The 16,673-nt window shown below is 35.9% G+C and overlaps 1 protein-coding gene across 1 annotated transcript; it reads left to right on the forward strand.

Annotated features, from left to right (window-relative positions):
* The first annotated feature begins 8,010 nt into the window (after positions 1-8,010).
* LOC113779428 lies at positions 8,011-13,012 on the forward strand. Its single transcript, XM_027325000.1, has 9 exons — positions 8,011-8,386; positions 8,509-8,729; positions 10,448-10,629; positions 10,752-11,036; positions 11,121-11,179; positions 11,308-11,344; positions 11,478-11,549; positions 11,914-12,238; positions 12,346-13,012. Exons 1-9 carry the CDS (start codon positions 8,242-8,244, stop codon positions 12,721-12,723), a joined length of 1,704 nt encoding a protein of 567 aa, XP_027180801.1. The 5' UTR covers positions 8,011-8,241; the 3' UTR covers positions 12,724-13,012.
* Positions 13,013-16,673: the final 3,661 nt, after the last annotated feature.

The following is a 16,673-nucleotide window of genomic DNA, read 5'->3' on the forward strand; positions in this document are numbered from 1 at the left end:
TCCTTGCGAAAATGCCTCGTCTCAAATGAATTATCAATTTTAAAATAATAACTATATACTTCTCATGAAATCAAATTGATAAAATTTGTTAAAATAATAACTTTACCTCCATTACAAGATCATCGATAAAATTTGGTGCCAACCAGAGTTTTAATCACTTTTTACATTGAATCCATGACGTAATCTACGTATAGTCATTTTTTAGAGTTAAAAGGTTAGATCCCTTTTATAATCAAACAAATAATCGATCCATATTCATTTTTACTCCTAAAAAGAGTAGGATCAAATCTAATCCATATTTGTTTTTGCCATCTTTTTGATAGCTGACCGTTTTATACATAAAAAATGACTACATATAGGTCATGTGGTGATTAATTCAATCTAAAAAAATGGCTAAAAACTTAAGTTAAGATCAAAATTAACTTGAATTTGTAAGTGACGTAAAGTTAACATTTTAAAAGTGAATGATAAAAAAATTCATTTGACAATAAATGAGTGACGTTTTAAATATTTTTCTTTTTTTCCCCTTTTTTCAAACACCTTGATTTAGCTCTGAGTTGAATTAGCGTATATAATACCCGGTTTGAAAGTTCGTGAAGCTTAATTGATCTTAATAAGACATATATTTGTTTTCTTTTTAATGTTTATTACAGGAAAAACATCCATGTGCTTATCATTTATTTTTATTCAAGTTTGATTTGGCTAAAACTTGCGCCCAATGTTCAACCTAACTTATCTAATCTAAACGAAATTAAATTTGAAGTTATTCACAATAATTGCAAAAACAAAACCAAAAAATTTTGACAATTCAAGAAAATAACATAGGAATTTAAATTTGATTTTCTATGTTAATTTAAGATTGTGCATACAACTTTAAAAGCACACCCAAAGATTCTTTCTTTGATTAATCTTACCGTCCTAGTTCATTATAAAGCAATCGCGTAATATTTTTTCTTTTTTCAGTAATAAATACTACTCTATACATGACAGCGCAGCAGGTTTTTGTTTTTATAGAAAAGGGGGTTAAATGCACGTGGAAAGGAAAGAAAGGAAAAAAGTGCAGGAGGGAACTAATGGCTTCAAATCCTCTGTCCCCAAAGTTGTCTCTGTCCCTAATTTGTACAGCTGCCACGTGTCTCTAATCTTTTGTTAATCCAAACTCAAATAAATCGATAATAATTGATTTACAAGTTTTGTTAATTCAAATTCAAACAAAATAAAGAAAAGTTTTAGTTGATTTCTATGTTTATGATCAATAAGACTCTTTTTTGGTTAAAAATAAAATAAAATAAAAAGTTTTGAGTTATCTGTTTTAATTAATTTTAAGTAAACTTGTCAACCGATTATTATCAAAAGGCTAACTTGAGTAACAAAAGCCTAGAGACACGTGGCAGCTGTACAAATAAGGGACATAGACTACTTTGGGGACAGAGGATTTGAAGCCGGGAACTAATACTAATCTATATTTGGCGGGTAATGATTTTGCGGTGATTGTATATCGAATAAATAAGAAATAAGTGCTATTCATTTTTTAAATGAAACTTCAATTTACTATCAACTATTCAGTTCGCTCTTTATCTCTTTGATATTAACAAGGCGATAACCCCTATTTATAGAGGGATTTAAAATATATCAATTAACTTGTAATAAAATGTTCTCGTAAGTTGTTTGTGATAGTTTTATCATTTCGGGAGAAAGTGATAAGATCTTTTCGTGCTAATTTCATCACCTCGAAACAGAGTCTCCAGTGATGGTTCCATCGAGAGAGTGGTAATAATTTTAGCACCTCAAAAGTCTCCAGTAAATTTAGCACTTCAAAAAAGATCATGAAAAGTTTGTCATCATGTGGCGGGGGTGAGCTGAACATGATCGACATCAAGATTTTGTTAAATTGAAAATTCTCACCTGCCCTCACGCCATATGTGATTACAGATAGTTGGGCCTTTCCGATCTAAAACGTGAAACAACCAAGCCTACGCCCGGAGTTTGTTGGGCACGCTGATTCCGGTTTTGATGGGCCATGGGGCATGCAAATCATCTAAGTTCATATGATTTGCACATTGGCCCAGGTGAACAATGTGCAATGCGGGAACGGTTTTACTGTCTAATAAATAGTAAGTAGCTTCTGTAATAGTACTAATTGGTCTTTATGCGATTGGCACGCAAATGCATCCGTGCATAAGTTTTGTACATAAAAAGAAACCTTCGTGTTCAAATAGCGTATTTGTTTTAGATAATATGAACAGTTAAGGGTAATATATTGCTCCCTCCGTCTTATTGAAAGTGTCATACTTTCCTTTTTTGACTGTTCCAAAATATTTGTCATGTTTGACATTTCTAATTACTTTATACTCTGAAATTTCTTTCATGCTATTCATTAATGACATATAAAGACAAATATGATGGGATTGCTTTCTACTTTCTGCTTTAATTAGTATATGATTAATGACAAAAGTGAAGTAAAAAGAAAAACTTTTTGATGAAGTGTACCGTGCATAAAAAGCACAAATCTCCAAACATGACTAAACATATGGGACGGAGGAGGGAGGGAGTACATTTAATCACTCGGGAAGAAAAAAAAGGCTCCCAATCCCCAACAATCCAACACCTCCTCCCCCCAAAATAAAATAAAAAAAAAGAAAGAAAAATTAACCATATTGGTTATTGTGAACAAAATCAATAATCCATGCCACATAGCCGTGTATTATGTAATTCGCCTTCATCTACACAGAGTCTTAAAGAGGAAAAGGAGGATGACGTTTCTTGTACCCTATTTGATAGTTGGAAAAAACCAAAAAAGGAAGAACTGATTTTCAGCAGGAACCAAAAGGAATTCCTTAAATTGGCCGAAAAATCCGTTGTTACTGTCACTGAAATTTGGGGGGGCAGCAGGCCAAGCTACCAGGAATAAGATGTGGCTGCGTTTAGATCAGATCACGACATTTAGTAGTAGTATAAATATAAAACACAGCTCTTCAAGATTCTTACCAACCCTCTCGAGTTTTAAACACATCATCTCATATATTTTTTACCCCCAAAAAGAAAAAAAAAAGGAGAGAAAAGCAGCACTGCATTGCATTTTATGAGTGATAGATACTATATTGCAGCAGCAGTGGGTGTGGATTAATCAATGCACAGTATCCGAAGACATACATGTATGATCATCATTTGACAAGTCTCGACAATTTGGAAATCTCTGCCTTGCCTCCCAACGTAATTATTTACGGTATCCCTCCCCCCCAATTAGCCTTTTCTGCATTTATGTTTTCTGCTTCTGCTGATTGATTGATCTTTATTGCTCCTTGTTCCTAAATAATAATAGGACTTTAATTGCGGTGGGTAAAGGCGGCCTCACGATGGTCAAAATGATCGCTGGATTGACAACAACTAAATTTGTTTTCTCCATGCATGCATGGTTGCTTGCATTTAGGAACCGATTTCCACTAATCAAAAACCTCACCATATTCTCTAGTACAGAATTCTCTGATGCACCGTCCGGGCAAAGAGCAGCTGAGTTGTCGATGATCGCTCGATCGCATCATATTCTCTTTCTTTTTTAAAAAAAAAATTTCTCCAGCTGTACCACCAGGGCGCCCTCTCATTAGTGGAGTGTAAATAAGGTTGTGTTTGGATTATATTTTTTTAAAAATTTTTTTCTAGAAAATATACTATAACAAATTAATATATGTATAATAAAAAATTAATTAAAAAATATGTTTACCCAAAAAAAATATATGTAGAGATTTTTGGCAAGTAAGGGAAATCTCCACATCCGCCTCACAGGTCAGCCAGCCACCTGCCATGCGGCAATTATTAGATGCTACAAGTTACACGGACCGTGGTAAATGGACCTACTTATTACCATTCCTAATTCAGGATTTGCTCCAGGAGTTGGTCGCCTGAGTTTAGCCAGGATCGGACAAGGGGCACAAATGGTTACAGGTGCAATCGTTTTTGTCGATTGTGTGTATTTTTTATTGTGCGTAATTTTAATTGCACACGGTGTAACTTTCTTTATACACAACGTAACTTTAAAACAAATTTTTATGAATCCCACACATAACGTGAAAATCGAGTTATAAAATGTGATCTGAGTCGCACAAATTTTTTTGACCAAATCATGGCCGTCAACTGCCAGGAACGGTTGTCTGCCCCATTTCCAGCCACGATCGAAGCAAAACATTATTATTATTAAGAAAATGGTCTTCGTCCAGAATGGGCAAACCATTAGGAATTCTTATTTATTTATTATAGCAGTATTAGAATGAGGTTGCTGCGTATATTCCGTGGCGTATAAGTCTTTATCTAACAACAACTGATTTGTTTTCTGTAATTTATTTTTTCTTTCTTTAGGGTACAAATGTCGGATTGGAAAAGCGTATGTCTCAAGTATCGCCCACATCGCTTACACACGTAGCTTCTTCTGCTTTAGTTTACACTTCACTTCAACGGACCTTGTGCAGCAGGTACATTTTCATTTTCATAAAATATATTACTATTGTATATGATCAAATTCCGAACAAACGTTTACTACTACTTACATACGAATACCAACAAGTTTCTATCTTTTTTCACCGACTTCGGATTTTTTTAATATTCTAATCAGGGGTGCTCTAGAACGCTCGATAATATATAATTAAATCATCATACTTAGCTGACCTTATTACATGAACTTACACATTCATATTTAATGCATACTCTGTATTTAGATTAGGGCTACAAACGAATCGAGCCGCTCAACTCAAGCTAGAGCTCGAGTCGAGTTCAAGCTGGTTCGAGTTGAAATCAAGCTCGAACTCGAATTCAAAATATTAACCTCATATATTTTTTATTTTTTTATTTTAAGTATATATATATATTTTTTATTTTTAAAATTTTTATAGTAAAATTACATGTATATCCTTAATATTTTATTATTTATTAAGAAAAAAATATTATTTTATTTATTTTTTTGTTCGAGCTTGAACTCGAGCTTGAAATTATCAGCTCCTCGATCTCGAGTTCGAGTTCAATGAAATTATATCGATGCTCGACTCGATTAGACCAAAATTCGACTCGACTCGGCTCGTTTGGAGTCCTAATTTAGATATTTTGTCTAAATCAATTTCATTTTTATTAAAAAATTTGACATCTGAGACCCCCTCTTAATTTGTTAGCTGCATCTTCTTCCACGCAGTATAGAGATTACGAAAATCTAATATAGAGGATTCAACGTGTTATTTGGTACTCGTGAAATAAGTGGATTTTATATTATGCTACTAAACTATTTGGCAAAAGACTACTTAATTAAGCAAGACAATTAATCTTCCATTCCGATTTTGTTCTTAAAAAAAAATAGACGTTATATGAAATGTATGGAAGAGAAGAAAGGCTATTGGAAGACATGTTTGAAAAATACAATAAAATGTTCTTCTAAATCAAAAAGCCTTTCCAGATGGGCTAATAATTGTCTCGACATAATGTGTTGCCCGTATTCATGATAATGACTCGATATCGTATGAGGATTTTGTCGATGAAAAGCGACTCCTAAGCCAAAGACTGTGACAGAGACTATTAGGCCAGCCGATCGTCCCTTCCCTTCCCTTCCCTTCCTCTTTCTTAAAGGTAGCGACTGAGAGGCTGCCAGATAGCACACAGGATGATCAATTAGGATCATGAACAATGTCCAGTCCTTATCGGCGTCTTTTTTTTTTTTTTTTTTAAGATTAAAAAAAAAATAAAAAAATATATATATATATATGTTACACCCGCACTGAACAGAAACAAAAAAAAGTAACGTGGATGAGTTTCCTTATTTTCTAGGAGAAGGAGCCGCAAAATAAACATTTTAAATCATTTGTTCGGAAATTACCTTCTGTCTCGTATGTGTATATAGCTGATACGTGTATTGATGGATTGATAACACAAGTAAATTGATAACGATTGCTTGATCAGTCCAATCAACAAAATTCAAATCTTTCTAATTCCTCTCCTATCACCTGCTCCCATTCCCCAGATCAAAATGGTGTCCGAAGATTTTCAAGCATTTGTACATGAAAAGATTTGGGTAGACCTGATCTTATAGACATAGTGATCCAAATTTTATCATACTCTTAATACTCAAGTTGATGAAATGACGTGATAAATTTTGAACAATTAGATCTATCTAGACCAAATCTATTCAAGTGTTCGCTTTCTATAGCCCCTTTGCTAACAGAGGCTATTGAAGAAAAAGAATGGAGGAGCCCTTTGTTTTGAATTGCATTTTTTTGAATTTTTTACAAAAAAAATATTATAGTAATTTAATATATGTGAGATAAAAAGATAATTGGATAATATGTTTACAAAAAATGCAGCAATTTTCCATCCAAACAAAGCCTAGTTTAGAGAATCAAAAAAGGTTGCCGCGACAAGATTATCAAACCAACCGGATGACATACAGACACAGAGAATAATAACTCTGATGTGTATGTCCCGTAACGGACAAAAGAGAGGCAAATCTAATGCTATGTAATATCAAATACAGCTATCTCCTTCTTCCTCTTTGAAAGGAGTGGCACTGGTAGTTATATCTTTTTCGTTCATATTTTACTGTTCTTGATATTTGCAATGTCCCGCAGATTTTGTACGCGCAAATTCTGGACGGACGTACTTTTAGGCAAAGACTAGTAGAAGTACTACACTATATTTCAAAACCAACCCAAAAAGATGTACTAGTAGAAGTAGTAATATGTGCTGAAGAACAAGTGCAAGGTATTTTTTTGGTCCTGCAGTTTATGACTAAATTTTTTTTTTCTTTTTTTGGGCTTTGGTTGTTGCACTTATTTGCATCTTCCAAATTGAGATTCTTGCATGTAAATCTTCTTCTACTTGCAAAACGATGCCGACCATTTCGTCTTTTTCTTTCATTTTCAATCACTCCCAGTCTATTATACACTCAATAATAATCGTGTAGATGAAGAGCGTAAAGGTAATCATTTTGCAGTAGAAAGATGGAAAAGGCAAAAGAAGAAGACATCTTTGCCTGTTTGGTGCCAGGTAAAATTGATGCTATATCCTATTTGTAGCAAGGCAAGAGATTGCTGTCCTATGCGATCAAATTGTGGGTTTAAGTGGTAAGCTAATCATTAACCAAAATCCTTAGTCAAATCCCACTGAAGACTAGAACCTGTTAAAATGGTAGGAGCAGTCAAATCCCATTATTGATTATCCCACACTACAGCTTCGGTCCGTCTGATATTCAATCTTCATTATTAATTGGTGGTTTGGCCTTTACGTGAGAGATTTATCGAAGAGAAAAATGCACACAGTCTACTATGACCCCGTGTACTTCTCCTCCTTGTTTATTTATGTATAGGTCTTAAAGGGGCAATTATGTCACTTCAAGCTTGTTTGGATTATGAGTTTTTGACAACAAAAAAAAATTCTAAAAATGTTCTTTTTTTGAAGCTTAATTTTGTTAGGCATAAGCTTTTTTGAAACCTTTTCTAAAAATATTCCTTTAACATATTTTTTAAATTATCTTTTTATTTCATATATACATAATTATAGTGTGTATTTTGCTATAAAAACTCTCATAGACTCCAATCTACGTAAACTTCTCGTTTGGATTGATATTTTTAAGAGCTTTTGTAAAAAAATATGCTATAGCAATTTGATGTACCAGAGATAAAATAATACTAATTAAGAAATATGTACACGAAAGACATAAAATTTTCCTGCAAAAAATTACAATCCAAACGAGTTTAAGTATTATATTTGTAAGGAGAGTGTGTGAGAGAATATATTAACTTTAATTTGAGTTAAGTAATGTATAGTTGTTAGTAAGTGCTTAATAAATTATTAGTAGCGGTCCAAAGTTTCAACAGACAAACAAAACCGCACCACCGGTCTCAGACTCTCTTCTGTTCTCTCCCTGCCATCTGTCATGTGTCAATCGTCACCAAACTTGCCACATGTCTTGTGCTTAATTTAATAAATTTCCCGATCTCAACTTTTAACCATTGCCTCTTTTGTCCCATTTTGGTTCATTCATGACTAATCCTAACCAGGCACCACACCTTGCTTGATACAGTTAAAATAGTTCAATATCACAGCAGCGTTGAGCAACGTGAGCAGTAGTACATTTTCTTGAGGATTTTGATCTAAAAGATCTATTTCTGACACACACGTACCGTTGATACACGTTGTTGCAGCACTGACTTGCGGAAACATCGCCGTTAAGAAAGCAAAAAGCTATTCATTTGATTACTACTCGCTGCAATGTCATGCCTCAGCATCTCCAGGAGGGGGTCTCTGCTATTCTCCCTTGTCCCCATTTTTCTCTTCCTCTCTTCCGCTTCCGTTTCCTTCTCATCTGGAGAAGATGCTCCACTGTTTCCTACATCCCACAGGATGCCCACTTCAGGTAATAATTCTTTCTGTTAGCAGCATTTCTTTCATAAAAACACACTGTCTTTTTCCTTGTCTATTTTTTCCCCCCAAGATGCTCAATTCATCTGCGATGGGGACTTTTTATTGAAATTTCAGGGGCATTTCTCGAAAGAAATTATGGGGTGGTGGTGTCTTGGAGAGCAAAAAGGTTTCTTGCTGAGAACTCTAGTACTGCTACTGGAAGTAGCGGTGACGAAGAGCCTCCCTTGAACTCTTCCCTTGTTTTGGCTGCAAAGAGGACTTACAGAAAAGATCCTCTGGATGACTTCAACAAGTATTCTGGTGGATGGAACATCAGGAATAAACATTACTGGGCTGTAAGTCGCTAAAAATATATGTATCAATTTTTATTATAATAGGCATTTTTATTAAAATCTCTTCTTCTTCTCTCTCTCTTTCTTCCCCCCCCCCCCCCCTTTTAAATGGTGGAATTAAAGAAAGCATTTTTTTTACAGGGTATTATGGAATTTAATTTAGTTAGGGATCCTCTTTTGTATTCATTCGCCTTCTGGTCTTAATATATGGATGAAAGCTCTTAGATGGTTCAGGAATTACTTTGGACAGAGTGGTTGGTAAAAATTCCCTGCCTTATTGGAAAGGGAAAAGGTCTCTTGCTACAGAGATAGTAGTAGAGTGTTATCTTTCTTTCTTTTTTTTTCCTTTGAAAAAAAGGGTGGCTTTTTCTCCGGTTTTGAATTTTTTTGATGGAAAATGTTTGTTCAGGTGCCTGTTTGGGCGCGCGTAACTTTAAGCTGAGAAAATGTCCCGTGGGAAATTATGAAATCTAACTTTGAAAGTTGGGGCTAATTTTGTGCGAATCGAGTGATTTACAGTACTTTATGTGGAGCTGGCCAGCACTTCCCCGAGTGGAGTGTAGGTTAAAGTCAAAAAGGTTAACTGAAGGATAAAGATTCTTGACAGAAAGGACGTGTAGATACATTATTGGGTCTAGTATGAGCATTATATTATTCTGCTAATCAGCTTTCTAAACCCAACCTGGAATCTGAATAATTGTGGGTCCATTAGAGTGGCAAACGCTCTGCAGCTCCATTTTGGCGCCATATTTCTTCGTATCCTGATGTGCTGGATATGATTACTGCTAATTCCAAAGTTAAAACATTATTGTGCTTTTCTGTTGAATGCGACTAACCATAGCCACAAGATTTTAGATACGCTTTCAGGCACTAGCAGAACTCAGAATTGTTCTTGCTTTTCCAATTTCTGCTTTATGAACTGTAGGTTGTAGCATTTTAAATTATCTGCAATGCGGCAAGTTCCTTGGACTGCTTCTTCTTGTATTCTCGTGCACTGGAAGTTTGACTATGACTCAAGTGGCAAATGTTTTGCATTGCAATGATGAAATATTGAGCACCAATGCTGATAGCATTTTAAGTTTGGTCGCAACACCTCCTAGTCAACTTGAACTATTGAAACTCCCAGGATTACCTTCTTGATTAATGTTTTAGTTCTATATCAGGTGATACTCCATTGCGTTTCATAGACTAGCATTACTGTAGGAGGATTGCTATTGAAGGTGCTCCTATTAGTCTAGGAGGATTTGTATTCGACAGTTTGTACTGAACTTAATACAACATTCAGATAATCAACTACCATTTGATGTAAAAAAATGTATTGTAGCGATTTGATGTATGTGAGATAAAAAAATGATTGGAAAATGTGTTCACAGTAAACGTAAAAATTTTTCTGCGGAAAATCACAATCCAAACAACGCATCTTCACCAGATACAAAATATGTGGGGCTGCCAGAATGCAGTCCTTCTAATGATTAAGAAGGGAGAGAAAATTCTGCCCTTCACCTCCTTTGACACCGCAGGTGCATTGTTTTTCATGTAGTGTTGGTTCTACGTGGCAATCCTGTTTTTGCATTTAACTGTCTTGGAAAATCAAAATTTGCCCTCTTTGCTATCAATTGCTTGTTGTAGATACTCTATCTGCATTTTAAATTTCTTGTCATTAATGTATAAATATTTCTTTCCTCAAGTAAATTTTGACCCAGTCAATTGTTCATGTGCAGTCTGTGGCTTATACAGCTGTTCCTTTTTTTGTTGTTGCGGGAATCTGGTTCCTCGTGTTTGGGCTAAGCTTATTCCTCATGTGTCTCTACTTCTGTTGCTGTAGAAGGGCGCCCTATGGATATTCTCGAGCAGCTTATGCCCTCTCACTGATCTTGCTTATACTCTTTACTGTCGTGGCAATGTAAGAACCACCCCTCTCACATTGACACACTTGCTCGTGCTTGGACATATTTTTCAATCTCTCTATTTTCAGTTCATTGTGATCTTTCATTCGGGAACTGATATGATATTTTGCATTTTCAGTGTAGGATGTATTGTCTTGTATGTTGGCCAGGGAAAATTTCACAGCAGCACATCAAATACTTTGCAATATGTTGTGAATCAGGCTGACACGACTGTGGGGAATCTTAGGAATGTGTCAGGATATCTTTCTGCAGCTAAGCAGGTTCAGGTTGCTCAGGTGCTCCTGCCTGGAAATGTCCAAACTGACATCGATCAGATTCTAACCAAGATAGACTCTTCTGCTAACACCCTTTCTGAGCGAGCAGATAAAAATTCAAAGGATATAAGAGATGCCATAGCTGCGGTGTAAGTCAATAGATTAAAAATATGTGCCTTATCCTGTATGGCCTGGTGTTCCAGATTATAATGCAATGGATAATGCTCATGCAGGAGGTTGGCTCTCATCATTCTCTCAGCTGTTATGCTTCTCATGACATTCCTTGGATTTGGTAAAATTTTGCAATTATCTCAATCCTGATATCAATGTTCTTGTAGAATGTGCCTGTTCCATATTTTCTTTAATCTTCTGATTGCTACTTCTTTTGTACTCACTCGGACTTTTTTCCCATTCTTCCAGTATTTTCGATATTCGGCTTGCAGTTTCTTGTTTACATGTGAGTCCAATAGTTATTGTCAAGTGCAGATCTTGTTTCGTCTCCCCTTGGTTATATGTATAGTCATTCTTCTCGTTCTTGCGATTCATTACCTAATTTTAAAAATACTAATGCCAATTATTCGTTCTTGCAGTCTTGTAATCACTGGATGGATAATGGTCACAGGAACTTTTATATTGTGTGGCATATTTCTTGTTCTCCACAAGTAAGTTTTTAGGAGCATTACTTTGTTTTGTATACTTCTTTTTAACGCTTTCAGTTTCATTCCCGCATCACAGAATATTTTATAAACTCAGGCCATGCTAAAGATGGAATATGGTAAAGTCACTAAGTCCATTTCCTAGAAGCACGCTTGGACACCTGTTCTCCTGGTTGGCTTCTTCTAGCATTACTTTCCTATTTGTGCCTTTTGGATAATTTTAACCGCAGAAAGCTGTAAGGACATTATCGGGGGTGGTATATGAGATGTGCACCTCAGTCTTAGGGTTGATGCCTTTTTTTTAAAAAAAATATAGGACTGGTTTGGCATCTGGTGTGTTAGTCTCATTTTCTTTTTTCTCTCAATGCAGCGTTACCACAGATACCTGTGTGGCAATGAATCAGTGGGTCCAAAACCCAACTGCTCATACGTCTCTAGATGATATTCTTCCTTGCGTGGACAATGCCACTGCACAAGAGACTTTGTCCAGAAGTAAGGAAGTAACTTCTCAATTAGTGGATGTGCTTAACCAGGTCATCACCAATGTTTCCAACATCAATTTCTCCCCCAACTTTGCACCTTTGTACTACAATCAATCTGGGCCACTGTTGCCACTCCTTTGCAATCCTTTTAATCCTGATTTGAGCAATAGGACATGTACTGCTGGCGAGGTGGACTTGGACAATGCGACACAGGTATAGTTATCATAGGATCAGTAACACAACCTCTTTGCTTGTGTATCCAGCTCCCTCCATTCTTTGCTGTAGTCAAGAATATTAACTATTTTAACTCAATGACACAGGTGTGGGGTACCCATGTCTGTCAAGTTTCACCAAATGGCGTTTGTGTGACAACAGGCCGGCTGACTCCATCTCTCTATGGCCAAATGGCTGCTGGTATAAATGTGAGCTTCGGGTTATATCACTACGGCCCTTACCTGGTTAGCCTACAAGACTGCTCTTTCGTGAGACAGACGTTCAGCGACATATACATGACATATTGCCCTGATCTGCAACGGTACAGCAAATGGGTGTACATTGGGCTAGTAATGGTTGCCGTTGCAGTTTTGCTCTCTCTGCTGTTCTGGGTTATATATGGAAGAGAAAGACGGCATCGTGTTTACACCAAAGAGCACATGCCCAAGCCAATTGAAGACTATGAAAGAGATAAACCTACCTAGAGAAAAGGTGGAGTTTGTTTTGTAAGCCAATTTGTTGTGTTGAGCAAATTATCTGTGTGTCAGTGTTTTGAATTTTGAGGTTATGTAAATTAGTTTGGCGATATGTAGAGCTTTTGCTGCTGTTTTGTGCTGTAGGGAGTTTGGCAATTAGCAGGGCTGAACCCATGCACGCAGCCATGTGTTTCAACTCTACTCACTTCCGGTCCCTTGCTCTTCCAGTTCCACTTAACAACATGATATATGATTAGATGCTTCATTTTGAATCAAATTGTCAGATTTCATTTGTTCATGAGTAACTGCGAGATACATTATGGTATTTGATGAATAGAAATGCCAGACCAGAAGAGGAAACGGGGAGTACTTTGGTACAGTAAGCGAGTTGCAGGGCTCCAAATCCTGTTTTCGCATGTTAAAACCTTGGAACAAGAAGCTCTGCTAGTCCTAATGAAGTAACTCGTTGACTATTCAATGATTCGATAATTTAACCGAAGAACCAATAAACCGGCCAGTTTTTGACCAATCCAACAGGCACTGAAGGCCTGCTACTCCATAGTTTCAGACCCAGGACCTCCAGCAAAGAATTGTAAAGCTTCCACTATCAGGCCACTGGACTTGTTGATGCTACTGTCGAAGTGCCTTGAATTTTTTATAAACTTTCCTAATGTCTAAACTTTGATGTTCCCTACTTTCTCCCTTTGGAAAATCTTTTCTTTTTATGTAATACTCCTTTCAAATACTTATTGAAGACTTTAGTTAAGCTAATTACCTACTCTATGTAATTAATAAATGAATTACTGAAGTGATACATTACTATCATGCATTCACAAGACAAATATTACTCGCATTAAAATATTACATTTAATAGCTTAAATTAACTAAAAAATAAAATTTTACACTTCAAATTTGAGAGGATTGCCAGTTAAATTTATTTTGTACATCTTCCTAAAGTAATTAATAGCTCATTGAAAATTGAGTAAAAATTTGTCAAAATGCATTTTTTTAATGTTAATACTTTATATCTTGTATTAAAAATAGTGAAATACTAATATCTAATTTTATTAAAGAAAAATATTTTAATGACCCACTAGTTCAACCGCTTACCCGCCGGTTGAATCAGTAGCCCTTCACTGGTTTCTCGTCCGAGCTTGGTTTAATAACTACGGTTTCATTGGAGCTGCTAAAGAAAAGAAAACCCCTCAGCGGGATCATTGGTGGTGAGACTAATGCAACATGACGCGGTTACTGGCCAACAACTGCTGCAACTGTTATAGGGATAGGGGTGGAATGGAATCAGCAGAATGTAGAAAGTTGCTAAAACAATCGTTCCTTTTCTTCCTCCTTTCTGTCCCCTCCCTCACCACCACCAAACAGGAAAAAGGAAAAAAAAAATCCCCTCTTCACAAAATCTAGCGACCAAGAAATCTTTAGTTTAACATAAGCATTTTGTTTATCCTGAATGTTGACATGTTAAATTTAATTAGTTCACAATTGCCACAATCTCCGGCCAACACAAAGCAAAATGAAGCTGTAGGCCTAGAGCAATACACTAGTGAAAGTGATGCTCATTCCTGGCTGGCCAAGACGATCATCAAGAGCTGAGCAAATACACCTGCTTTGCTTATAAATAGGCTAATGACGTCCACTTTGAATTATCATTGATTAGCATCTTTCTTGTTCTTTTAACAAAAATGTCGACACAAGGATTGAAGGTGTTGACATTCTTTTCTTTTTGGAAAAAAAAAGGAGGAGCATAGAATGAGATTCTTAAGAATCAGAGGCTAGAGAAGTCAATAGCAATTGTTAACAAAAGTTAGACAGGGAGCATCTCATTCTTTCAGGTTTGCAGCTTCCAGCCACAGACACATTCCGCTTTGTCAATTTCTTCTGCTACACATTTTCAAACCCCAAATATCAATCATGCGTATCAATATTCATTCATTATGCTGAATTTGTTTTGGGACGAGAGGCTAAGAGGATGATCAGGTTAACTGCATGTGTTCCTAATTAGCATGCAAGTTCGTTCACAAGATGAGGGAATGAATAGTTTAGTTAAATATTATTATACTACTGATTCAACGAAGGGAAGGAGAATTCCAGGAGTCAGCTACGTACTATATATCTGGCTATTTTGTGGTGCCAAAGGCCATTAATCCTCCTAATTAAACATTTATAAGTCGTCATTATCAATAATCTAAGTTGCAGCACTGTACGTGGGTAGCCATGCACGTAGCTGACAGCAACCGGCCGGCTGTCAAAGATGTCGAGGAGGCAGCTCCTCACATGGGGCGGGTCTGGAATCAAATAATGCATTCTGGAGGATCAAATCTAAACAAAGGGCAGGGCTTCAAATTTTTTACAACACAAGACTTTAATTGATTCTTTGAAGTCCAATTAGTTCAGTAACTGCGCTTCATGATAAAAATTTATGCAGTAATTGTGGATAGGATAAAAAAAGAACTTTACTGCGTATTGGGGAAGAAATGTAACAAAAACAACAACAAATTTAGGTGTGTGAGGAGAAAGAGTGATTAAATAACTTGTAATTGCACGTATCCACCTCAATATGTACGAAAGAATTATTCGTATCTCTTTTCTCATCTCACAATAGCTGCTTAATTCGTCCCCTTATTTAGCTAGCAAAATGTGATATTTAGTATTATACACTCGTGCTAAAGGCATATGTGATGTGTGTATAATTCATAATTCTTTTTTTTTTAAAAAAAGAATTAATTTAAAAATAAAATTTACATTACTAAAGCAAATTGCAGCATTTTAACCTTCTTTTTCCCAAAAAATGATGGTTGTTTTGGTAGTGACAGTAATGCTTATAACTAGACATATTTCATTAAGATGTGTTTAGATAATTATAATTAGATGTAGTTATCTTAACAATTCATGTGCAGATAGTAAAGTAATAAGTGATTTTCATAAGAACAAATTTTTTTTTCTGGAGACGACAACGGTTATATAACCTATCTATCCTAGACTACCGGGAAGGAGGAGCCTACAGAGACTTTGTATTAGGGGCTAGTAAGTACACAGACCTTACTAGATAAAAGGGAGTGCGATGGTATAACCCTTGGATTTTTTTTAAACTGTAGATGGAATCTGAACCCCTACCTACAGCCCAAGCAGGATCTTAAGACCCGTCTAGGTGGCGGCCGCTGAGCTAGTGGCCAAGCACAGTGGTTTCATAAGAACAAATTTGAGAGCATACTATAATAAAGTGGCAGAAATTGTTTACTCCAAACCATCAATTCTCTCTTTGTATGCAATTGTATAGATGTTAATGCAAATTTCAGAAGTGGCAGCTTGAATTACTTCACAACCAATCAAGGAAGTACCTTGCCAAATCGTGGACTGTACTCCATTCCTCAACAAGAAGTCCGACCAAATGAAATAGATAGATATCATTCTGAGATAAGATTATTGTTTGCTTTATAGATATCGGTCCAAACTTTAGCTTAGAGCAACCGGCATCCAGAATTCAGCGCGGCTATAATTAGTGGTGTTGGACATTATATATTGTAATTAGCTACGCACAATTTGAGCTTGGCGTTTATAGAATCGTATATGTATATATATGCATGTATAGGTTCATTTCTTTTGTACAGATGCGTGCGCAGATCAAAGTCACAAAGATTAGCATTAATTAATTGTGTCGTGGCATCTGATCAGTATTAATATATTTGCACGGTTAGCGGCTCGATGTATGGTGACATTTGATAAGCGTCTGATTTTAGTTCGACCTTTTTCACAAATATTCATGAATCCTATAATCTCCCCCAATTTTTTATCCCAACATTAGGGTAGTTTTATGAGCCTTTTTTAAAAAAAAAAACAAATTTCCTTAATAGATTGTTGAAAATCGTTCATCACCATTTGATTTACATAACTGTCATTAAACATGCACTAGAATTACGGATTTGTAATTTAACAGATACAATAAA

The sequence above is a fragment of the Coffea eugenioides genome, chromosome 8 (genome assembly GCF_003713205.1).
Source record: "Coffea eugenioides isolate CCC68of chromosome 8, Ceug_1.0, whole genome shotgun sequence".
Taxonomy (NCBI): domain Eukaryota; kingdom Viridiplantae; phylum Streptophyta; class Magnoliopsida; order Gentianales; family Rubiaceae; genus Coffea; species Coffea eugenioides.